Raw genomic sequence first — 26,651 nt, forward strand, 5'->3', positions numbered from 1 at the left:
TCTCATCGGCCAGCTCAGGGCGGACGCACGGAAAGCCACAACAAGACACGGCTGAAATAGCCACCTCCAGAAATGAGAAAAACAAGAAGAGACTGGAGCTCATTTCGCCGCATAAAAGACCAGAATCTGCACCAACATTTGCTGGGAATGCATCAAACAGTGTGTCCAAACATCAGCGAATGCAGAGAAGGTCTAAAAGTCGTGAGGAAAACTGATTTTGATTCATGCCGGCTAAATGATTTGCCTGTGAATAAGGGGTTCCACGTTGTCCATTTCGGTAATTTCAGAATCAGAATTGCTGTGAGGCTGAGAAATTGTCTTTTATCATCACTGCAGCAGCCTGACATATTCTCTAAAGAGCAATGGCATATAATAGTGGGCATACGTTTTGCATCTGCCCTTATTTCTTTATGTTCTGCCTCTAATGAGCAAGACGTTCTTGTAATCTTGTAAAAAGGCTGAATACCAATAAGGAAAAACAAAATCCTTCTGGAGGTGTTAACTTTTTTCTTTTGACCTTGGCTTGTTTTTCACTCATTTCCCGCCCGGCATCTGGTCATACTCAGATATGTATTTATTTATTTTTACCTCTGACCAGGCCTTTCTGAGCATAATTTAACTCAAGGCGCTTAAACTCATCAATAAATAATGAACAAATAAAATATCAATTTTGAATCGGATCTTATAGCCATCTGTTCGCAGCAGCTTGCTCACTCCTGGTGAATGCACTCTGGGTGGCCAGGATGTAGGTGCCCAAGACCAATAAGAACAAGCACCTGCCATTAAAATCCGTCCAGAACGGTTGGGTAACTTTAACTCGCTAATAAACATGTAGCCATTTCTATGCTAGTGAGGTTGTAACGTAAGCAGTAAAAAGAGACATTAAACAGATCTATGGATGTTTCCTAAACATCACATTATTTTAACAGGCTTCAATACAATTGAAATTCAACAGTTTTCTTGTGTGATTTTGGCTGCAAGCTTGTAGTTAGCTTTATTTTGTAGCCTAAACTGAATAATAATAATAAATAATGCTGGTCTTCAAGAAGCTGGGTGTCAGCCTACAGACACTAAAGATTTTAACCAAGAAAACCTCCAAGCAATTCAGCTGAAATCTGGCTTACATACTGTTATTAATTCAGGGATACTTTGCTGAAAGTGACTGGGTATTCCAGATAGAGAGCGTGAATAATTTCCCAATGCAGTTACGACAACAACACAAAGAATTAGCTATATAGTCAGAATCATCCAGAGAGTTCCAACAAGCAAATCTTTTAACTTAAACAGCTTATATTTATAGAGATTCCAGCTTAATTCAGGTAGCGTTGTAATTTTTTACGATTAGCTGACAGCAGTGTTGGTTTTTACAACATTATTCGGAAAATCTTTTGTTTGTTTTTAACAAAGACCTATTCAGTTAACTCTGCTGCTGTGGGAAAGCCATGCTGTGTCTGTAGCAGGGAAAATCACACAATTTCGCTCTCTGCTCTCCGGATATTTTTGCTGATTTCCGCGAGGGGGCTGTGCTAACCCGTAATGTCATGCAAAGCGTCGGTAAGGGACATTGTGGGGTTCCTAGTCAAAACTAGCTGCGGGAGGGAGCATACAGGCTACTTTCCCCACCACCTTCCCTACTGACTGCACTATTTGTCAGCACTTATCATGGCGACCGCTGACACACTTCCGCTTTGGCTAAAGAATCCTTGCTATATAAGGGTATTTGGACTGAGCCTGTATTTTTCTTATTGTATGATCCTTCTCATTTCCAGGGGACACCTGTTAACACTAAATATCCTCAAGTCATCCCACCTGGTTCATTGCCTGTTCATACCTGCCTCAGTCACTTCTCACTGCCAGAACGTCTCTTGTCTTCCTGCTGCCTTGCATGTGCTTTTCAACGTGTTTGTGCCGCCCAGCCTGCTGTTCCTGTGAATCTGTTCCCGCCCTGCCTTCACCAGTCGTCTCACTAGTGCTCGTGTGTGCCGCCTGCTTCGGGTGACTCGCTGGGGACTCATCTGCATCATCTGGCTTTTGCCTGTTCCTGCCTTCATCATCTGGTCAAGTCTGTCCCTACCCGACCCTGCCTAGTTACCCTGGTCCGCCTGCTTCAACCATCTCCTGATATCACCAGCCATTACTGCTTACATGTCGTCTTCATCCTTGTTAAATAAACCTTTTTAAAAATAAACTGAACTGTGCACGGTTTGGCTTCCCAGCGTACACAGGCGTTACACTTTAGCATCTTTTAGCCAGAATTATTAAGCCACAGAGGAGGGTCTAAATGAGCCACATGCGGTTGCTGAGCCCTGAGTTGGACCTACTGCAAACATGGACGACAACAGCATTTAATAGACTGTAAAACAGTTTTTATGTAATTGAGAGAGTTAAAAACTTGGTTGTCTTACTTCTTACTCAAATGGCAATGTTTCCCATTTAAGGCAGCAAGAAGTTATAACTTCTCTAAATTTCAAAGTCACTTAGATCAAAATTAAACACACAAAAAGATGGAAAAAAATGCTTCAGTTTTATTAACAAATTGCCAACAAATGTGAAAGTTTTTTTTCCCAACATGAAACAGTTTTCTAGCTAAACAAATGTACTCAAAGAAAGCTGGATTTTGCCTAAATTCTTTATGTGAGATTATGCTACTGCAATCAAACAGGAATTTATTTTAAGGTTTTTTACACATCTTTAGGCGGTTGTAAATGTTTAGATGCTTTATCTAGTAGTTTGTGTGTACCCTAAGTATCTGCATTAAAGGTAGACTAAAGAAGATTAAACATTTCCATCAAAATACATAATTATCTTACTAAACCATTTGCTTATTGAAACTTTAAACACCTGAAAAATAAATTGGTCTACATTAAGTATGGTTGATTTGATATAATTCTACATTGTATTATGTTTAGAAATTTAATTAAGTTCCTATATTTCAAAGGGAGAATCTTTGTGCCCTAAAAAAGTCACAGCACTTAAATCTTACATCTCGGCTCCGGGTGCTTTCTATCCTCACCGCAGAGATGCAAAATGTAATTCAGAGGAGCACTGAACATAACATTATTTAGTAATAAAAGCTGTTTCCCGAATCCGAGCTATGACGTCATAGACTCCTCTTCATATCTGACGGCGTAATGGTCCATTCAGTTTCTCATTCAGCGCCAATGGATGGAGGTGGTTCCGGCTGTGTTACTGTGGAATATCTGGAGTCGGTTCATCAGCTGTTTTTCATCCAGATGCAGACAAACACATTCACTTTCCATCCAGTCTCACTTCCAGTGGTGGAAGCACACTATGACTCAGAAGCCCTGCGTGTCACTGAGAGGACAGACATTTTAGCCAGCGTGTCCGACCTCCTGGAAACGACATCTGCTCTTCCAGAGTCTGCTGCCTTTTTTTTTTTAAAACAAGGGCCTTTTTGCGCCTTTTTCTGCCTCCGGTGTGACTGAACTCAGTAAACATGCTCAATAATGGTTTGAAATCGAAGGATATGAGCGCTGTCCCTTCAGAAACACAACAATATGAGCTTACCTTTGAAACTGGCATGCAATCAGCTTGAAAGTAATAACACTTTAATGAAATGTTTTTGTGCAGGAAGCCACATCCTTTGCAGAGGTCCTTCCTCGACCAGAATCATTATATAGCCGATTCATTTCTCCGCCGGGGTTATTATTGGAAGGATCAACTTGAGAGGATGAGGCCGAGTGTGGCTTTAATTGTCAATTAAGAATGCATCTCCCACGCCTGCCCCCAGAATGCAACTTGTAGATTGACTAATACTGCAAGGGCACGATCCCGTCATTGGTGTGAAGTGAACTCAGAGGAGATGAAAAAATACTTTCAGTTCTGTTTGCTCTCTTAAATAAATAATAATGTTCTCCCTCTAGTGGCCGGCTGTCCGTTTTAGAGCAGATTTTAAACTTTTATTGATTGTTTTTAAAGCTCTCAGTGGCCTGGCCCCACCCCACATCTCAGATTTATTGAGTTCCAGCATGCCGTGGTGGATGGCAGGCTATCGGCCCAGTTCTTTTGTAATTTTCAGAGAACTAAGTATAAATACTGGGCTGACCGGGCCTTCTCAGTCGCCGCACCCAGACTATGGAACCAGCTCCCTGTGGATCTCCCCTCAATCACAAACCTGGGTTTTTTCAAATCCAAACCTGACCTTTTTATTCAGGGACGCTTTTAATACTCAGTAGCACTGGGGAATTTATTCCAGATTTCTAGTCTTCATTTATTCTTTTGTCCGCCTTATTTGTTTTATCTCTTTATGAACGATTTGTATTACTTTATTGTGAAGCATAGTGGCTGTCTGATTAGCTGTTGTATAGAGCTACATTAAAGAATAAATGACATTAAATGAAATAAAAAACACATCAGACAATGAAACATGAAGAAAGAATGATATTTTTTCAGAGTAGTCTAAAATAAATCCCAGCCTGCAACCTGCACTCAATGCATTTTTTTTTATTTATTTTTTTTACTGGAAAACATTACTTTTATCGGAGCTGCTTGATTTCTAGTGTCTGTATTTGTCATCCGGATGCTTTTGGAACAGAGTTTCTATTATCAGCAAATGAAATAAGATCCTAAAGAACACGTTCAGTGTTTCTCAAAGTGGGCTTCCGGTTAAATGTTATGACCATTTACATTGTTAAGTTTAAGTAAGGAGAAAATAAGTACAAGCGGATCCCAATAAAGTATAATATGTTCTAAAAGTGAGTGCATTTCAGCAATTAAATTCAAAAAGATATACTTGCACAAATTTATTGTCACCACGGGGTGACATAATGTAAGCATTTATTTCTTTAAATTCTGATTCATTCAGATCTGATGAAAACCCAAAATTCAATTTCTGAGAAGTTAAAAATATTATTTAGGACCAACAAAACAGATTTTCAATCATAAATGTCATGTTACAGCCTACACAGTGATAGGGCTTATGGTCATGGACACCCTCCACAATGAGAGATAGTCACAAAAGTGAATTTGTAAAGACGATTGGTATTCTTCACAGAATACTGTATCCAAGCTGGTAAATGGCAATGTAATGTTAGGCTGAACAGGCGCGGATTCAGGCGGGAGCGCGGGTGGCGCGCGCACCCCCCTTTGGGAGACCAAAAGTACTTTTTTTAAGAGGCCGAAATCTTAAACATCCTTCATAGAATTAAGATTAGTAGCCATTACCTGTCATCTGGAACGCGCTATGACGCCGACGCGACGGTTGAGACACCGGATATCGGCATGAATTTGAATTGCAACGCCCAGGTCTCGCCACGCGAGACCTGGGCGTTGTAATAACGCGGCGTTGCAACGCAACGCGATTCAGTGATACCACAATGGCGTCGAAGCGAGCACGAGGAGAGCTGGAAGATTTAAGGCCAAACAAGAAAAGCAGACAACCATCTCTTTTAAGATTCTGGTCCAATCCAACAGAAGGGTAAGTAGAAACCAACTTTATCACTTTATTTTTTAAATAACAGCAAATTTATATGATTTTTTGATTCGTAAACAGTGAACATATGTAGCCAGAAAAAAAAGCCGACCGAAACCCGGCGGCCGACGACAGGCAAATTAAAAAAGAAGTCCGGTCAACAAGGATCATTAGCTATATCTTAAACTAAAATGTTCGTGGTGATTTCATGAACTTAGCGTTAATCGATAAGGAAATAAAAGCATAAATTGTCGTCTCGTCACTGTGTAAAGAGCAGCCATGTTGCGCGCTACTGGGCGACGTCACTTCCTGTGACGTCTCTCTGTGCGTTGCTACACTCTACAAGCTACAACCGTTGTGCACAGCTCCAACAATTATTTTGGATTTCGGGAGGACTTCGCCATTGAAATTCGCGAGAGCTATTGTTGAAGCAACAGCGACCACGTGCATGGCAGTTGGATGTTCCAATACATCGGGGAAAAGTGAAAAAAAAAACAAAACATTAGTTTTCGCCGTTACGTTATCAGGCGGAGGAATATTTCCGCCATTGTCTGTAGTGCGGCAGTTTAAAGCGCCGCACCAACACACGACTTCAAAGAAAAAGAAACACCGAGTTCATTTATTGACCAGTATGTAATAGTTTTATATTTAAAGTACTTTCAGCAGTTAGAATTCTGATTTTGACCGGGCTTTTCCTTTAACAAGTTTCCCAATGTCGTGCATTTGTGCTCTGTACAGCGGTTCCTAATTCAAGGAACCGTTTTGCCCACCTCCGATCAACAATTATTTTGGATTTCGGGAGGACTTCACCATTGAAATTTGTTACAGCTATTGTTTAAGCAACAATGACCACGTGCGTGGCTGTTGGATGTTCCACTACATAGGGAAAAGGTGAAAAAAAACATTACGGTTTTCACCGTGAAGTTATGAGGCGGAGGAATATTTCCGCCATTGTCTGTAGTGCGGCAGTTTAGAGCACAAACAAACGAGTTCAGAAGTTTTGTCGTGTAGTAATAAATCCAAAGTGTAGGCTTATGTCTATAATCTAAATAACACAGATTGAAATGTTTATATCTTGTTTTCTATTCTTCAGTGGACCACCTGGCACAACTACAGAAAATGACCACAGCATTGACCTGTATGAATGTTCAGATATTGGAGACACACAGATGAAAGGTATGATGATTGCTAGAAAATGTTGATACTGAGAAAACATTATCAACATTGTTGATTGTTGATAAACAAGTTGTTTAGAGTTGCAAAGTGATGCAATTGTAGGAATACTTACTAACTTTTCTCAATTGGTAAGGATCCAAATCAATGAATGCTCTAAGCACATGCTTGGAGTCTGAGGGAGTCTGGTTAACATTGTGATATAACTACCGATCTGGTGTTATTTGTTTTCAGTGCATTTAATATTTTACAATAAAAATACAATTTACTTTTAAGTAAATTCAGTTTTGTGCACCTGGTGATATGTGTTCAGTGAATTTAATAATTTACGATAAAAACACAACATTAAATTGTTTTGTGGCTCCTCCTGAGATTACAAGGTTCACCTGATCACTAAAATTATTTTCTTTTCCAGATGAACAACAAGGACCGTGTTTCGGTGTAAAGACAACTGAAGAGCCGGCGCTCAACCAAGCGGATTTGCCCCAAACAACTTACGACATAGGTTAGTAATAGTTGTATTTTTTTCAATGTCAAAACAACTAATTTTGTTTTTGTTTTACACGATTGATTTTTTTGCTTAATCTTAATCTTACATTTCATAATAATAATTTCATAATAAAGCAAGACTATATACAATGGCTTCATGTAGGCAGATTTACAACTCCATCAGCACCCGTACAAAATTGTAATGTAAATATCAATGTTCTTACAGATATATCAAAGGCCAAGGACCGGATTAGTGAAATGGACGACTCTGGAAAACTCCAACTTCTTCAGACCAGAAAACCACCCAAATCTTTCAATTTCCCTGCCAGAGACTTTAAAGACATCCGAAGAGCCAGTGGGGTGACCAAAAGAACATGCCAGAGGGACTGGCTGGACAAGTATGACTTTTTATCATACTCTGCCCAGGAACATGGCGTGTACTGTTTGCCATGCATTTTGTTTCCTGTTGAGAGTCAGAGTAGAAGGGCTAGTATTTTGATAGACCTGCCATTTACTAATTGGAGAAAGTTCAATGAACAAATGACAACACACATGCAACTGCAATACCACCAGAGTTCTGATGCAAAGTTTCGTGCTTTTGTGGATGTAATGAATGGTCAACAAACAAGGATTAACCACATGTTGAATTCTGAGATGGATAAACGAGTTACAGAAAATAGACTGTTCCTCTCATCAGTTGTAAAATGTATAGAGCTGTGTGGGCGTCAGGGCTTCGCCCTAAGAGGCCACCGAGACGATCCTACATCAGAAAGTCTAAACAAAGGCAACTTTCTTGCACTTCTCAAGTTCAGACAAGAAGCAGGCGATGACCCACTTAAAAATTACTTGGACTCATGCGGTCAAAATGCAAAATACATTTCTAAAACATCTCAAAACGATTTGCTTGACTGTATAAAAGAGTATATTCAAAGCACAATTGTGCATGATGTGCTGAATCAGGAATGGGGGCCACACTATGCTGTAATAGCTGATGAGGTCACTGATGTTTCAAACTGTGAACAACTAGGTGTGTGTATCCGCTACGTGAAAGATGGCATTCCTTTTGAAAGGTTAATAGATTTTGTTGGATGTGATTCCATAACAGGGGAAGCAATATGTAAAAACCTGTTGACCTCTTTAAGGAAAGTTGGCCTAGATCCAAAACTGTGTCGTGCTCAAGGCTATGATGGTGCTGGCAATATGGCAGGAAGAGTAAATGGTTGTGCTGCAAACTTTTGCAAAGAATCCCCAAGAGCTAAGTACTTCCACTGTGCGAGTCACCAATTAAACCTAGCATTATCCAAGTCATCATCTGTTCTGGATATCAAATGTATGCTTTCAACTGTTGCTTCAGTTGGTATTTTTTTCAAGTATTCACCAAAGAGGCAGCAACAGTTTGAATCTTCAGTGTCTGAGATTAACCAGGAAAGGCTTGCAGCAGGACAAGAACTGTTGGCTAAGAAGAAGTTAAAGCTCATGTGTGAGACTCGTTGGGTTGAGCGTCACACTAGCCTTGAAGACTTTCACAACCTTTATGAAGCTCTTCTCCATTGTCTTAATGTTATATCAGAGAATGCAGATTCTGTGTGGGATGCCAAAGCAGTAGTTGAAGCAACTGGCCTCCTCAAAGCAGTAACTTCGGCCAACTTTATTGCCGCTTTACAGTGCAACAGGTACTTCTTTGGATTCACCAAGTCATTAAGTATTCTATTACAAGGGTCATCACAGGATATCCTCACTGCATATGAAGAGGTCAAACTTGTAAAAGACACTCTAAGGGACATAAGATGTGAGGCTGAAGCTGAATTCAAAGAGGTTTACGAATCAATGTTAGAAATGGGGAAACTGGCTGGTTTTGATGGTGACCTCCCAATACCTAGACGTTGTGGACGACAGACAATGAGAAACAGCAATCCTTCAAATAACCCTATGCAGTACTGGAGATGTACAGTCTTTGTTCCATTTCTGGACAGTCTCATTTCAGAACTTGACTCGCGCTTCAGTGTTATGTCCGCAGCTGCCATACTAGGCTTAAAACTGTTGCCAAGCAACCTGCATTTGATGAACACTGAGAATGAAAAAGACATCTTTACATCATATAAAGATGATCTACCGTCAGGATCAACATTCAGACAGGAAGTGAAGTTGTGGCACACAAAGTGGTCATCATCAGTGGAAAAACCCAGCTCTCTCCCTGAAATTCTAAAGATAACAAATATGAAGTGCTACCCAAACATTTATATGATTCTTCACCTTCTGTCAGTCATACCTGTTACCAGTGCTTCTGTGGAACGTGCTAACTCAGGTCTTAAAGCAGTGAAAACTTTGCTGAGGTCAACAATGGGACAGGAAAGGTTTGTGGCTTTGCTACTTTTGTATGTGCACAAGGACATTCAGTTAGACATCAACAAAATCATTGACATATTTGCCCAGAAGCATCCCAGAAGGTTGACATTTGTAAACCCATTATCATCATCATAAAGTTTGTAGTAGAGAACAATATTCTTTGTCTGGTTTAACTTTTTTTTTTTTTTCAACAGTTTATCTTGTTAAAATATATTCAAATCTCCTTTGTCTTACTTGAACCATACTTGAACCCAAGTCCTTGTTTTTTTATTTTATTTCATGTTCTGTGTAAATATCATTTCTGGAAATAAAGAAACTCCTTGTTTGATTAATTGTTAAGGATCGTTTTTTTCTTCAAACTACTTTTTAACCTTGTGCATGCTTTAAAAACCAAGAGATCTTTTTTTAATTACAATAATGCAATCATGCTAATTCTACTTATGTTCATCCATTAAAATTATCAATTAAAAACCCTTGGATGAATAATTAGGGTAGTGTGAAAGAGTGAAGATGGTATTCTTTGGTCTTTTAGCCTCACCTGTGACCCCGTGACCCGTGACCCCATGACCCGTAGGTGCGCACCCCCCTTTGAAAAATCCTGGATCCGCCCCTGCTGAAGGAAAAAAACTGGTAAATCTGATTCTTTTTATTGACTCAAGTCTTTATGAATCACTCACCAAAGTGACTTGAGTTTGAGTCATTGAATCCGTTACCCACTGTACTGTTAGTGTAATACTAGTTAATTTCATCCATTGGAAATAAAAACAAAATAAATCAATTAAATTTCCACATCTGAGATTTTTTTCAGATATGGGAAAAAAAACCTTGCTTTTTGCACTGAAGCATGCAACCAGTAGTGAGTCATACCCTGAAGTTGTAATTTATCTCTATAACAAAACAATAGAACAAGCTGAAAATTTGTTAGTGCGGTCTGGGCTTTTCACTCAGCTAACTGTAGCAGGGGCGAGTGGAGATGATGAATCATGAGTCATGAGTCAGTAAAGTGACTCAGGTTTTGAACGACTCATTCCGGACTCGCACATCTCTACTGGCAACCTTGACCTGTTTCAACCTTGACATTAATTAACTTTTTTATACCTTATAATTTATTGTAATGCAACATTAAGACATATTACGGACTTTTAAAAGACTAATATATTTTAAATTTAAGACCTGCATGAACAATATAGATAATTTATGTCACCGAACAATGTAATACATTACTTGCAAAATCGGTGCAATTTTACTTTGACAACTAATATTCTTGTTCTCCTGCTCTGGCAAATGAGTCCATTAGTTTTTCATCCAGGTTACTTGACTTCAAACTTTTATCTCATATATAGTACGCTTCATAATAGTTAATGACGACAGGTTTTACCCAGCTATTAAGACCTGCCCCTTTTTTGAGGCCAAAGTTTGCTAAATACTGGGGTATTTGTAATTACAATGTCTGTAAAAATCTTAATTATTTCTATTATTTTGTTTTAAATTCATGCACATTTATGGAAAATTTGTTGAAAGGGAAAAGTATGGTGGAAAAAGGTAGGCACCCAGACCTTACTTAACACCAGGCTGACTGTCTATGGCATAGCACATTGATGCAATAAGTCAGGCAAAAGGAGCCCCGACGAACTGCTGCATCAATACACTGTGAAGTATAAAGACCTACTTTCAGTATTTTATATCAAATTATATTTTAAATTGTCTTATGCAACATTGTAATTTTCTGATTGGCAAAATTTTGAGTTTTATGTGGCTGTAAGCCGCAATCATAAAAAATGAATGTACCTTGTATGATAAGTTACACATTACTTACAACTCACAATGGTGTTTCTCTGTTAAGGCACGTGCATACATTTTTCACTCAAGTTAACCATCTTCAACCTTTTACCCAATATACAGTACGCTTCATAGTGGTTAAAACGATCAAATTATAACATTCTCTGATATTGAAGCCTGATAAAAAAAGGTTCATCTCAATTTACACTGTAACAGAAAAGGAAATGAGTTTCTGCAATAAAATTCAAAAATTTAAAAAATCTAATATAGTAGATTTATTATACACATATATGTCAGGTAATTATTTCTGTAGATTTTTAAGACTATTGTTTACATTAGCCTAATAAACAACAACACAACTTTTTTTTAATATTTAGACCTTCCATTAAGAGGGTAAGCTACAAAAGCTAAAACAAACAGATGTTCATGGAGTGCTGTATTCAAACTTAATGAAAAATTGAGTAGAAGGAAAAAGTGTGGTGGCAAAAGATGGGCCACCTTTGCTTCCTTGACACCTCAGCATTGCCACAGGCTGATTGCCTCAATGTTGCAGTATTTGATGCAAAAGGAACCCCTACCAAGTATAAAGTGCATTTACTGTACAGTAGATATACTTTTCTGCGTGTTTTTTTTTTTTTTTTTTTTTGCAAAATCAGTAATGTCAAATAAGCTGCTATGTTTTCAATGCAACGATGTGAGATAACACCTAAACAAGCAAAATTTCAAAAATACAAATGGTGAAAATAGCTCTATTAACCTCTGAGGAAGAAATCTGAAAACACACCTGAACATCCAGGATTTTTCCATCCTTTCACATTCCCTAATTTCTTTGGATCCTACTGCCTACAACAACCGTTTCACAATAAAAATCCACTGAGCTGATCCACTGCAAAGCCTGTGCACAGGCGAAAAGGAAATGCTCGAAAAGTGAACTGCAGCAATGTCCCAGGCCACTTTAACATATCATGTTCTGCTCTAAATTGTTTGGTACGAGAGCTTTGACGTGCTGTTAGCAAGACGGCGCTTGGTAAATGGTAAAATCAAGTCCCGCAAGTGGATCATTTACACTTTCAGAGGGGATTTGCTCCCAAACAGCTTGACAACAAACACAGACAGTTCAGCGGTTCAGTACTTCAGAGACAAGAGAGGTTCTGAACTGAGAGTCTGAGAAAAACCGAAGGCATTCCGCCTTCCCAAGGGAGACAGTCCTGCTACTGGCTTGGTTGAAATGTTTTCTGTTTCGAGGGGAAAGTGAGGCAATGGCTGTATCTCTCCACTCATTCATTATTGCCAAACAAGAACTGAAACGCACCAATCAGACACACAGCAAAGAGGAAAGAAAAGGCAATGGCGACTCACCAAGAGGTTGTCCAGCAATGATCCGGGCGTTTTCCCCCGCCACAGCAGCCCGGGCGTTCCTTTCATTCATGTACTGTACAAATGCGTAACCTTTGTGCACGGAGCAACCCACTATCTTGCCGTACTTGGCGAAGATGACCTCTATGTCGGTCTTCTTAACGATGGCTGTGTTGAGGTTCCCGATGAAGACTCTGGAGTTGAGGGAACGGGGGTCATTCTTATTGGTCACGTTGCTGGTCTGGGTTTTACCAGTCATTCTCCTCCAGTTGCCCTCCTGGGACACAGAGGAAGGAAGGAACGGAAGGGAAGAACTTTAGTGGCTGGACAGTCCAGCGCCAGCTTTTTCTACTCCTAAGAAAAACAGACCAAAACTGTTTATTTCTGAAGAGAGCCATGCCTGGCTCTTACAATAGAATTTTATAAAAGTTTGAAATGGTGTTAGGAGTGATGACATTTTCATATTTTTAATTAAATTAGTGTTTCATTAAGTTTTATTGATTGACCCTTCCATGCTTGTCAAACTGCTGTTTTAGACTTTCATCGTCCAAGGTCAAAGAAACTGATATAAATGTTGGATTCATCCTGGAAGCTGGATCTTGGATCTTGAAATGGTGCCAGACCCAATTTAACTCTGTTCCAGAGACAAGTCTAAAAACTAGTGGGATTTGCAGACTTTCATGATCAAAAGTTTACATATTGGTAGTTTGCACTTCTAGAGGTTCTTATCGGATATAAATAAGTTAAACACAACATACTGAACAATATCTAGTAATGAACGTGATAAGAAATCCATTAATGTTCAAAGTGACAAACATAACTAAAAAACTAAACTAAAAAACTAAATTTCCACTAAACTCTTCTTCACTCAAGTTATAAAACAGACAACTTGGGGATTCAGATGAGGATATGATGAAATAATGGTCCCAAATATAACTTTATGTTTAGTAAAGATGGATTAAAAACACTTTTATTTTATTGCATAATATCACATTTAAAAATTAGTCGCCAGGAACATTTAATAGAGAGTGATTTATGGCTTCAGTGAATTCTTTAGGTATTAATACGATGTAAAGCAAAGGCGTGTTCAGAGTCAGAAACACAGGAGAACATGGCGTAACAGTTCAGTAAAGCAGATGCAGTTGAGTTTCATTAGTGAGGAAATGCATAAAAGCCAAATAATTAAAATGCTTTAATTAACTAGAAGTGTTACCAGTAAGGCTGGATAAGGACCCAAGTTTACCGTACCACCACCTACAAAGAAGAGCAAGGTTAAGGCTAAGGTTGCTACCTCAGTTTCATTTAAAATGTCATAGTTTTCCAGACCCAAATTTCTGGTTCTCTGTCCTTTTTACTTATGTTTTAAAAAATTAATTTAAGAAGTCACTATGGATTTATGGCAGGTATTTCCACAGAACGCTGACTTTTGATATGGAACCTGCGAAAACCAGAGACTGATGGAAGGAAAGAATAGGTGGATGGATAGATGGATGGATGGATGGATGGAAAAAAAACAAATGGATTGAACTTTCAGACACTGAAATAGAAAAATATTGCAAACGCAAATATTTTTTAACAATCTTTTATTTTTCTATATTTGTTCACACCTGAAAAATTCTTGAAACTCTACACTTTTCCAAACTGTGTATGAACCGTCATCAAAAACTTTTGATAAAAGGAACATATCATGCAAAATCCATGTTTTTAGCCCTTAAATAAATTTTTTGTGTACCTGGGAGTCTCTAGGAATGGAGAAATTTTTTATGCAGTCTCTTCCGGATATTCTTTTTTGGTAAATTTTTTCCAAGGTGTTCAGTTTTCTATGTTTTCTATTACATCTTTTTGAACAAGTAAGTCACAGTATTTGCTGCAGAGCTGCTAAACAAGGTCACAGACTTCCAGCTAACCAGTTTCACGAATCCGCCATTTTTATTTCTCAGAGATATTTTGTAGTCCAAGCTGAAGGATGCTGAAGCTAGTGTCTAAGTCATTGATTGTTCATTACACCGTCACCCAGCATACTACAAAAATGGCCAAAAGGGGTGGAGTAGAATACTGTGCCATCTGAAGGGAGTGGTCCTTTAAATTTAAAGAGACAGCAACAAAACCTGTTGCTCTCAGATGAACCGCAGAACACGGGTAAAACAGAGGAATGTGGGGGTAAATTAACTAGGAACTCAGACCAAAGCATAGCAGTTCCACTTCATATAGACCACAACTGAATCAATGTGAAAAGGAATAATTTAAACGCACAATATGTCCCCTTTAAAGAGCAGAAGCCAAGAGGGACATCTCTAGATCAACAAGTCTCCATAATAATATATTTTTAATAATATATTTGTCTCTTGTACACATCTTTACCATGGGAGGCAATAGTTGCTGAGAAAACTGTGAGTTAATAAGCTAAGTTGTTGCCATGCCTCCAAACTAACTGCTAGTAATTACTTGTTTCATTTTTATCTGCGTAATATGAAACAGCCTGTGACTTCATGACACATGGTGGGTATTTTGCCTGAATCCAAATGAAGTTGGATGCACTGTTGCTGAAACAGGCTCTTGTTAAAGATCCACTTTAGTTCCTGTAAATAATGTAAAGTGACACACAAGGTCATTGAGCAGTCAACTGTTTAACCATGCCACAGCGTTTTTTGCATGGTTGAAATGTTATTCCCGGCTGACTGGGAGCAACACAAGAAGGAGCAACAATATGTGAATGTTGTTATGTCTGCTTTGTGAGAAACCGAACACAGCGGCCGCCAGTTTGAAAGATTTCCTGTTTCAATACCCATATTGTTGTGTCCTTTCACTGAGTGCAAAATGAGGAGGCTGTAATTTGTGCTGCAGTTTTATTCAGACTTTCCGTATGTGTCAGGTCTGCAGCAAACATTATCCTCAGCTTTTGTTAGTGTCGTCAGTGATTATTTTTTTATTTTTCCTGGGTGTTTTTCTTTACAGCATGAACGTTTTTTTTTTTTGTATTTTTTTAATGATAGACGAGGAGCTGCAGGATCAGAAAAAACTACCTCATTCCATGGTAAGGATGCAACCTTACCTTTGGCAACTATCATTAAACAAATGGGTGCATGGATACAACACGTTTTCCATAACTTGTGTCTGTTTTACCTTTTTTTTTGTACTGTAGCTGTAAAAATTCAGGTTTTAATGACAGTTTATGTTCTTATGTTCCCCAAATGGATTACCTTTAGTGAATTAATTATTGAGAAGTGGTGTGGAGAAAACACAAAATATTCAATATTTACCTGCTCTTAGTCTCTGTCCCTGACACAGGGTGATAACAACTACTCAGCTTTGAGACTGAGAACCTAAATAATGGATCCAATCCTCAGTAAATAGGATTAGTAACCAAGGAAACACTGATGCTGGAATATCGTACTCACACACAGACACACATTTCTCATACTTGCTGTCTTTGCTCCTTTATTCCGCTCCGTCTTTATGGTAAAAAGGGTTGTTGGTTTATGCAACCTAGAAAGATTAACCAAGCAGTCTTCTCCTAAGAGGTATATAAGCTTTGTTTTGATGTGCATTTTTCGACCGATTTTTATTGGATTGCTTTGGCACAACGTGGGGAATATATGAATTTTAAGTGCATTCAGCAAGAGAGGCAATCTAAGAAGTTATCCACACCTTTCATTGCCTGAAGCCGAACATTGACATTTTAACCAGTGTTTTTTTTTTTTTTTTTTTATAACGGTGCTTGTTTGCAATAAATCTTACAACGTTAGAAATCCTGTTTAATTTGAATTGGTGCCACAATTGCAGATACAATGCATTTGTGGGTATAGCAGCAGGGTTTGGTATCTGTTATGCACCTTGGAAAACCTCCAATTTACATTTATTTTAATATTAGGAGGGGAAAAAAAAAACTCCATCAAGCTCCAATCTGGCTCCGATGTGAGAAAGTAATTGCCCAATTTGTGAACCACTTTTTTTGGATAGCAGTGTTAGATATTTAAGCAAAACTCAACTCTGATTAGTATCACACTTGCAAAATCCTGAAATCGCTTTCATGGAACCTCTGTCAACATGAAGTACGCTAAATGATCTCAATAAGCAAAACGTCATGCCCCGATTTAAAGACATTCAAAAACAAACATTTAAAACAAAGCCATTGACATCCATCAGTCTGGAAAAGGGTACAATGGCATTTCCAAACCTTTGGGACTCCAGTGAACCACAGAGAGCCAATACCCACAAACAGAGAGAACAAGGCAAGATGGGGGAACCTCCACAGGGGTGGGTGGTCTACCTAACTTACTTAGATCTGATGTATGAATACCGAAGCATGTCAGAAAAAAACACCAAGACAGTCATAAATTGTGGTAGTGTGATGATGTGTGTCTGGTTTGATTCTCCAGGATCTGGACAACTTGCTGTAATGGATGGAACCGTTCCTTCTGGTCTCTACTACTAAATCTGGAAGGAGGATTCAGCTCAAGTACATACTACACCAAGACAATGATCCAAAAACAAACAAACAAACTAGCAAGTCTGCTTCTGATTAGGTGAAAAAAATTAACAGCAGCTTACCTAAAGTCTGGGCTTGACTAACCCTGAAATGCTGTGACACAACCTTAATCACGTTGCTCATCTTAGATTTCTGCTGCATGTTTGATGTTGAGATAAAACTAACCCTGAAAAAAGCCAGAATGCCTTTACAGCCTTCTGAAAAAGTAATTGGTTTGCAAATGTTTGATGGAAGTTGTTGTCACCAAGGATGGCATAACTAGAGTGATCAGAAGTTCTCACTTTTCTGGGTCATGGAAACGGCAAATTGGCTTAAATTGGATGCAACTGGACTTTCGCTCAGTAATTTCCTAAAAAAAAAAAAAAAAGGGCCAGAGGAGGATAGCTTAATAGGAGGATGGGCCTCCATGTGCTTAAAAACAGCAGCGCTCCAGCTGCAGGTTGCTCAAGTACAATCTGCCAGAATTGACAAAGACTCCTGGACAGGTGTCGAAACGTTTTTTGGAAAAATACTGAGCGAAAGTCCGGTTGCCTCCGGTTCAAGCCTCATTGCTGTTGGTTAAGGGAGCAATTATACTTTCACACCAGGCCAGGCTGGATTGGAGAGCTTTATTACCTCAATAAATAAAAACGCAGGTCAGACAGTGAACGCTGATCTGCAGTTTTATGGTCATGTGTGAAGGTTCAACCCCTGACCCCTCCGACCTCTGAAAGCATCTTCTTCCTCACATATCTGACAATCGCCCTGCTCTGTGAGAGCCCAAAGACATTCCCACAGACTGTATCCCTCTAAATATTCTTTTTTTTTTCCTCCTGTTCGTATGTATGAAAACAGAAGCAACTCATCACTAGATAACGGTTGTGGCAGTTGTTCTCTGTACAACAATATGCCTGACTGATGATTCATGTCTATAACGCTGCTCCAGTTTGTCGTTCCTCTGTGTGGGCGGGTGTGTGTGCAGGGAAGCAGTGTAGCTTGCAGTCTATCAAATGGCCTTGATGTTTATCTGCAGCTGATGTCGAAAATTAATGTGCCTGCAGGTACACAGACATACATACCCCCCCCCCCCCCCCCCTCCACCACCACCACCACCATCCGATGGTGGTTCCAACCAGCGGTCTGACACCAACTTCAAATTGATTTTTGCAGACAGGTCACAGGGAACATGACAAATCAGAGGAGAAGCGTTAGATTGCTTCTGTTGTCAGATAAATCAGGAGGGGGTACTGGACACGGGGCTATTTTACAGCTCTGTACTGGTGTACTTCATGTCAGCCTCCCTGTTGTTTTCTTAAGGGAAATACACTAATTTATTCCATCGATGGCTCTCCGTCTGACCTTGCTTTTTTTTAAACTAAATTTACAACCACCATCAAGCTTCTCATCCTCTCATGTGACCGCATCATGCAAAAAAAAAATGTAGTTTATTATTTACACAGTAGAAAACCCCCCCCAACAACAACTACATCACAAAAGTTTTTATCCTCATGAACTGAACTTCTTTTTTAAGTGTCTCCCCTCTTTGAGATTGATAAAAGAGCACAAAGCGGACAGGGCTGTAGGTTGGCTTTCATGGCAGGATGTTCATGTACATAAATCTGTTTCAGGTTTTCAAAAGAGGGTGTCTTGTTTTAAAATGACTAAACGCAAAAAAAAAATAGTCTGACACACTTTGACTTCTAGATGAAAGAGAAAGTTGAAATAAAACACTTCAAACAGATTGAATAAAAAGACAAATAACATTGTTCGCCTGCTGTGTGACATTAAATCAAAACAAATGTTTCCCATTTTGGGTCTGTTAGGGTTAATTTCAATTTCAATTTTATATTTTTATATAGCACCAATTCACAACACATCATCTCAAGGCTCTTTACAAAGTCAAATTCAATCAAATCAGAAAGATTGGTCAAAAAGTTCTATTTAAGGAAACCCAGTAGGTTGCATCAAGTCGTGACAAGCAGCATTCACTCCTCCTGAATGAGCGTAAAGCTACAGTGGACAGTCATCTGCATTGTCCATTGCTTTGCAGCAATCCCTCATACTGAGCATGCATGAAGCGACAGTGGAGAGGAAAACTCCCCTTTAACAGGGAAGGAAAACCTCCAGCAAAACCAAAACCAGGCTCAGTATGAACGGTCATCTGCCTCGATTCACTGGGGGTTAGAAAAGACAGAGTAGAGACACAAAACGCACAGAAGCACACGTTGAACTAGGGATCCTTTCTATGTTATATGGTAATGGCATATGATCTGTTTCCCCTGGATGATGCCACAGCTAACAGAACGCCATAACTATATCTAGTGCTAGAATAATAAGATACTGTGCAAGCTTATTTTTTACTTTTCCAAATTGAAAAGTGTACATTATACCAAATTCCTCAGTAGTTGGTATAATTTCGTTTTTAACATAAAGAATTAGGCCACATGTTATTGGCATCCCTTTAAAAGCTTCTCACAATCATTTGCTGGGACTTTGTCCCTTTCCTCCTGACTGACCGCCTCACATTCGCACATTTATCTCAGTTGTGCTGGGACATTTGTCTATGGGACTGAGGTTGGACTTTGTCAGGGCCACTTCATGACATTGACTTTGTTGTCCTTCACCAACTCTGTGACAAATTTTCTGGATGGTAGGGGTCACTGTCCATTTGGAAGAACCATTTGTGCCCAAGGTTTATTACTATATGAAGCCTAGGCGGACGTTCAACTGAAGAAACTGAATCACTTACCCTCATCCAATCAGAGGCTCATCCGCCTCAGATGCAAGCCAGTCAGCTTTGAGCCGCAACTCCACAAAGCCAATCACCATCCAGAGCTTGCTACCCAGCCGTAGTGCAAGCAGTGGTTGCGCTATGGCTGATTTGGACTCAGATGACCCTGATTCAACCCACCTCCATCCCCTTCTCCACCATCGTAGCAAACTCCATCTGTCTCCCATCTGGCTCCTTCAACCTCGTCCCTATCAGAGTGTAATTCCTCCCGGACTTTTACTGCATTCCCTGTCTCATCTCAATCGGTCCGGGAGAAGACCTCCATGTTGAGCCTGGTTCTGCCACAGGTTTCTTCCCAAAGGGGAGTTTTTCCTCTCCACAGTCGCTTCATGCTTGCTCATCATGGACAGGTTCATGCAAACCTGTGTTTATCCAAGCAGAACATCTATCTTTCTGGGTCCCTGAGTGAAGCACTGGTATCAGCTCTCGCAGTCTACTGGATCAATTTACCTCGCACAACAACACCCCCACAGCATGGTGCTGCTACCCCCACACTTTACAGTCATGTTGTCTGGATTTCCTCTTTTTCTTTCAAATGTAACAGTAGCCGAGTTTCCATCAACCTTTTCTATGCACAATTCGAAGTATCGCATCAGGAAAGGTTGATAGAAACGGCAAAATTCGAAAAAACTTCCACATATAGCAAAAACATTTTTACCCTTGCCTGAGGTGTTTTTTTTTTTGGCTTTTCTGAAAAAATAGTTAATGTGCAAAACAGGAGATGGGAACAGATTGCCAAATCAGTTCTGTTTCCGCTGTGGCCATCTTCCCGGATATTCCCAAATAAATTTCTCTCTCTACGTCTCCAGACAGCATGTAACATCTCCAATACTAGTTGACATGACAGAACGATGACAACTCTCCCCATAGCAACACATTCCTGAAAACCTCTCTCCATATTTCCTAGATGTGTGGTCCATGCTAGTTTCCAACCTCTACTTCCTGTTTATTGCAGCCCTGTGTAACGTCAACTTCTCACAAAATTACACGTTGCGTGGTTGTTTCGCTCCAAACCAGTGTCTGGAAACACACATTATTTGTTTTTTTCTCCTCTTTCTCTTTTTTCGCAACATTTTAAAAGTTCACTTAAAATTTGCTTGACAATTAGATGAAAACATAGCTTTTGGTCATTATGACCTAGCACGCATGTTAGTTTTGGTTTTATCAAACTAGATTGATATCAAAGTCTTTGTCCTTGAGGCCATTGGCAAACTTTTAAGTTACTTTTGGAGTAAATGCTTTTCCTTTCCGAGTGACCTTTCAGGTAATGTCAGAGGACTCATTTTAGTGTAGATAGTCACTCGTACATCTATACACACATTTTTGCACAGAAACACACATGCCCTATCTAAACCAACAGATAGTTGGACATTCTCATGCTGTTTATCCATGTATACAGCTATTTGAACAGATGCATTTTAAGGCATCTGGAAAATGTTCTGAAGAATAAACCACATTTGTGGAGGGCCAAAAATTCTCCCTCTGATATCTTGGCTGATCTTTTTTTGATTGTCCTTTGATGTCACACAAAGAAGCAGCGTGTCTGAGGTCTTGACTTAAAATACCTCCAGAGTTGTGCCACAGTTTGTAAAGTGCTGTAAATCGAAACATTTAGAAACTTATAAATCGATGACATCATCATCATCAGGGATTTCCACATTATTTAAAGGCATAGAAATCTCAGGGTGAGCAAACTGCTGAATTTAAAGAAAATATTCAAAACATTTTCTGAAAAAAAGTATTTTTCTTATTATTCATGCATTTCGCAAATAAAAATAAAATTTGTTAATGCCAGCTGACCTAAAATTTAAACTTTTTGCGCGATTTAATGCAGAACAGTATGAAAAAAGGTATTATGTCTTTTCTTTGTTACAGTGATTTGAAATATCAAGTTTCCACTGTATATTTAAACATGCCAAACAGGGAGAAAACATGATTTAGTCATGCTTTAAAAAGTAGCGTTTATGTGCCAGAATATACATAATAAAAGTTATTTTGTCTTCATCAGGTTCCAACATTAACTATATCTAACTTCAGGTGTATAAAACTCCACCACACATTCTTTAATGACAAAGCAAAGATAAAAAAAAGTGAAAAAGTCGAGCCTGAAACAGTAAGTAGATACTAATGCTTTACAAATGATTCAAGGGTGGTTGTAGCAATGGCATTCTGCAAATTAGACGCTCTAAATGAACTAATCAGCAAATGTTTCCACATCTATTAAGGCAGATGTTATCGTGGTGCGGGAGCATTAACACAATGACAAGATGGAAAGACATCAACAGAGACCTTGGAGAAGGAACCGTGGCTGCCAATCAATCTGGAGAGGCCATTTCAAAATAATCAGAAGTCCATTAGTCTAGTGTGAGAAAGATTTTCACAAGTGAAAAACATTTGACAGAGCTGACAATCATAGTTGGGTTAGTGGATTTACCACCAAATTCACCCCAGGATCAGACAGATGAGAGAAATTTCACAATCCCCGATTGAATCATCACATACTGCACAAATCTAAGTTAGCATGTTAAAGGTTAAAGTTGATGACAGGAACATTTTTGAAAGACTAAGCAAATATTGCATATCTGGAAAGCATTTAATTTGCTTTATTTTATTTTACACTTTTATTTCGTTCATTATATTCAAACAAAAACAATTAAACATAAAAACAAACATTCTAAAGTCCTGAGCAGAAAGAAGAAGAATCTTTTTACCTTAAGCTATATAATGAACTTAAATTACAAAAGCATCATCAACAACAACACAATAAGCATCAAAATATACATTAAAAAAGATACTGAAATGAAATACCTGTCCTTCAAAACTGCAATACTTATTTTACTTTAGGTAAAACACAAATGGCTTATACTGGCTATCAAACATGGTGGTGGTCTTTCCATGAACCATTAACACGTCTGTTTGGAAAAGTGCTCTGGATTCAAACACAAGACCATCTGACCGACCAACAGCCACAGCTTTCCCAAAACAGCCCCAGCAACAGGATGATGAACCAAAAACAGCTAAAACCAAAATGACTGTAGCAGCTATATCAAACACCATTTAGCTGATTTCTATATGACCAAACGCTTCTTTCCAATCAGATAACGACTTAGACTGAGGACACTTCTGATCCCAGGAAGTTACTGTTCACAGATCTGGGGTCCGTTCTTCGTACGTCGCTAACTCAGTTAGCTAGATTTCATTGTTGACGATTTGGCATGATCTTGGATCGTTTGGTTCTTCGAAAGACATCCTGCACTTGTTGTCATAGCAACATGTGCGCCAGCTTAAGCCTGCTCGAGAGCTTATTTCATGTAAACAGGATTAGATCACGGCTGTATAAGCGGAGGAGATGGGAAGTCTGTCGTAGCCATGTCCATTTTTACGACAGCAACCTATTGCGGAAGGTGCAAGAATAATTTGCAGAGTTTTTCGAATTAATCGCGTATTGCGCAATAGACAGGATCCTTTAGCGCAGTGTAATTGTAGAGAGATTTTTCTTGGTGGCTGTTATAAACAGACAAACACATCATTTAACAGTGGCTTTTAAAGAGGAAAAAGTGATGTTGGAGCCATAAATCTAAAATATTTAAGTTATTTGTATGATGGTTTGCTTTTTATTTTTATCCTATAGTAAGAAGATTTGTTCGGGCCATTTTATTGTGAAATTTAGTTTACTTTGAAAGGCTTGCTTCCTGTCGAGCCGTATATTGTATTAGAAAAAACTATGGATGGATTATCTAGCCACGGAGCAATACAGTTTTACCGTGTAAACTGTGGATGACTTGGAAAAGGAAGATTTTCCTTTTTTATGGATAAAGATTTTTTTTGTTAAAATTCCCAGTTTGCACGTGTCCTTTGGTTCCAGTGTCTAAGGAATGACACCGAAATTTGGATCTCTTGACATAACAGTGCCTTTTAAAATACCGTTTTGTAGAATATTCTTGTATTTTACTTTTACTTGTCGCCCCAGTTAGATGAACAACATATATTTTTTAAATTGCTTTGCCTAAAACTGCCTTCCTACTGCCAGATGTGCTGCTCCATGAAGCCACAATATTTAGGTTTAGGGAAAACCAAACAGTCCCTCCTGCCAACTATTGAGCAAAGTAGTGAAGGGTGATGATAAGGGCTTATTTTGCAGCCACAAAGACCGGGTACATTGTGGCCATTAAGTCGAACCATTGCCTACTCTGTATATCAATCTATTCTAAAGACAAATGTGAGGCTGAAGCTAGGGTTACAGTTTAATCATGAAACAGGACGAAGCAAAAACAGTCCTGACCTCAACCTGACTGAAGCGTTACGCCGGGACCCTGAGAGACCCGCCCAGGAATGAATGTCTGCAAATCTCCATGAACTGAAGCAAAGTTCTACAGAGAGCGAGAGGAAAAAAAAACGTGAGTCACTGAGAAAATGACCTCTAAAGGGGTTCAACAAGCTGCAGGATCATATTCCTTTTTGGCTCAATCATTTTAATAATTTTCTCTAACTGCAGATGTAAGCGTAAATAAACGTGTCTCCCTGGCCCGTTACAGATTGTTGTTTGCGCCCGGCCGCCATTCTTTATGCATTTCTGCATGGAAGGAGCCGACTGAATTGATTCCCGTCGTAATCTCCGGCGCTGTACATTGCTCCTCGGCGAGCCTCAGCCACTCTGCCCTGATTGTTGCCAAGGCAGCTTGACTGGCGAGAGACAGCTGGAGATGCTGCTTACTGACTCAGAACACTGAAAGGTAACCCGATACACCTCTTTCATTGGTCTCGCTGCCATGTACTGCAGAGCTGAAATAATTGCCTTGTGGGTTCTGTCCATTAATATATTGTCTGTCTGTGTGTCTCTGCAGCAAAGGCAATGGGTACAACTGTGAAAAATTTCCCCTCTGTTTGTAAATCAATGTCTCTATTTGGATGATGGCCTCCAAAGCATCTCAGCGGTGCAGCATGTCATTTATTTTTGCACGTTTGTGGACTATGGCTAGAAGTGACTTGTCCCTGCGAAGATAACACGCGTTCACCACATTCTGCCTTATTTTGAGGTAAAAGGAGGAGGAAATTAAATTCATTATGAGAAAAAAGGAGCTTCTAAATGAATTTTCTGTCAAACTAGACATTTCGCATATGGTATCAACGGCATCCTGAAAAATGGCTGCAGTTCACAAGATGGAGTGACATAAAACTAATTTTCTCCACATTTTCAATCACCCACTGCCTTTGGCTTTATGAGCAGAGGTGCACATTGCTGGGCTGGAATTCAATTCAAAATTTTAAAAATGGCTAAGCAACGCGGGTCTATAAAAACGAGGAGGAACGGCTTGAATTTTCTCTATCGAAGCTGTTTGAAGTTTAGTAAATGTGGGAGATATTACCCACAGTGGGACAGTTATACTACCACTGAATTTGTGGCTATCACCAATCATTACTGAGGTTTAATCTTCTGGTGTTTTCAAGGCAGCAAAACCCCGCAAACATGGTGTTAGTTGGAGATGGCCTTAAATGTACTTCTTCTGAAACTCAACATACCGTGATGTTTGATCTTTGACATTACTCTTGAGCTGATATCAAAAAGATATCACATTAAATAATGTAGCAAATGAGCTGAATCTGTAATCTGGTCTTGTATACAGTGATGTAAAAAAAGGATTTTAGAACCTTAGATATGTCTTCTGACTTTATGCTTTTTCATCAAATGTTTTCAATCAAAGAGATTTTAATATCCAGCCAATCCCAGTGAGAGCCATCAATATTTACTTGATCTGAAGCGTTCTGGTGTGACAAAAAGTTAAAAAAAAGAAAAGAAAAAACCCTGAATAAATCTTAAAATGCACAAATACTTTTACAAGCGCATTTACTCTTCAAGATTTCTTTTTTTATACCCGCTTTCTGTTTTGTTTTTTACCATCACTGATGCTATATTTATATAAACACAAAACATGTTCATTAATCAGCTAAACCTTATTTGTCCCAATGGGTAATTCATTTGCAGCCTTCCAACATTAACATCCTCATCTAATGTGTACCCTTCAAACCAAAGAGCATTTTATGAAACGTACGAAGAGCCGATATACTTCAAAAACAATGGAAATGTCAAGAAACACTAAAAATATAATATAAATAGAGAAACAAACTGCATTTCTGTGAGGGAAGAAGGGTAACAATATGTATAAGATGGACATTGTCCTAATCGCTGGGGGAATTAAGGACTTAATGGGATCCACGATTAGTTGAACATGTCGGCCTAAATATGTTGTAATTTTCCTATTAACTAAAAAATTGCTGTTCGTAATGCGTAAAAAATAATATTTTCTTCAAACATGTTTTACCCAGAATGCATTGCAACATAAACAACATGGCAACGTCTGTGTGAAAATAGTTTGTTTAAATTTATGAAAACTATACATCTTACATCATTTTTACTGTTATTTTTACATCTAAAATAGATATTCCTCAAATAAAGCCTATTGTTAAACCTAATCATGAATGATTCTAAGAAGAGCGTTGACAATAGCACAAAGTGAAAATGGTAAGCTACATCTTGAAGTGGGCTTCTGTCCAGAGGTTATCAGTAGTCAACGTCTTACCTGCTCAAAACTCTCCCAATTTGGCTATTATGGCATTTTAACCAGAGATTCAAACAAATGCCCAAACAGATTTAGCCCAGTTAAAAAGTGGATTTAAGGTGGTTTTCACACCCGATAGTCCGGTGAAGTCGGCTTGATTGGGGACCAAACTACAAATTTTAAGCTGGTGCGGTTTGCTTTGACGATGCACTTTTTCAAACGCGCCAAACCTTTTGACCAACCTGTTCCACCCCTCGCCTG

At 39.0% G+C, this 26,651-nt stretch overlaps 1 protein-coding gene and 1 long non-coding RNA gene across 5 annotated transcripts in view; one reads left to right on the plus strand and one right to left on the minus strand.

The window, feature by feature from the left end:
- LOC105935743 (RALY RNA binding protein like) overlaps positions 1-26,651 on the minus strand; it is a 188,977-nt gene that overhangs the window by 90,764 nt on the left and 71,562 nt on the right. For all 4 annotated transcript variants that reach the window (XM_036125494.1, XM_036125493.1, XM_036125492.1 and 1 more), the window contains one exon: positions 12,578-12,851. In XM_036125494.1, coding sequence (XP_035981387.1) covers positions 12,578-12,833 — 256 coding nt within the window. In that variant the 5' untranslated portion in view covers positions 12,834-12,851. The remainder of the gene's footprint in view (positions 1-12,577; positions 12,852-26,651) is intronic.
- Positions 5,918-7,457, plus strand: LOC118556903. The gene is made up of 3 exons (XR_004927466.1): positions 5,918-6,607; positions 7,020-7,109; positions 7,320-7,457. It is a non-coding gene; the product is annotated as an uncharacterized LOC118556903 (long non-coding RNA).

This window comes from Fundulus heteroclitus, chromosome 21, assembly GCF_011125445.2.
Source record: "Fundulus heteroclitus isolate FHET01 chromosome 21, MU-UCD_Fhet_4.1, whole genome shotgun sequence".
NCBI classification, from domain to species: Eukaryota; Metazoa; Chordata; class Actinopteri; order Cyprinodontiformes; family Fundulidae; genus Fundulus; species Fundulus heteroclitus.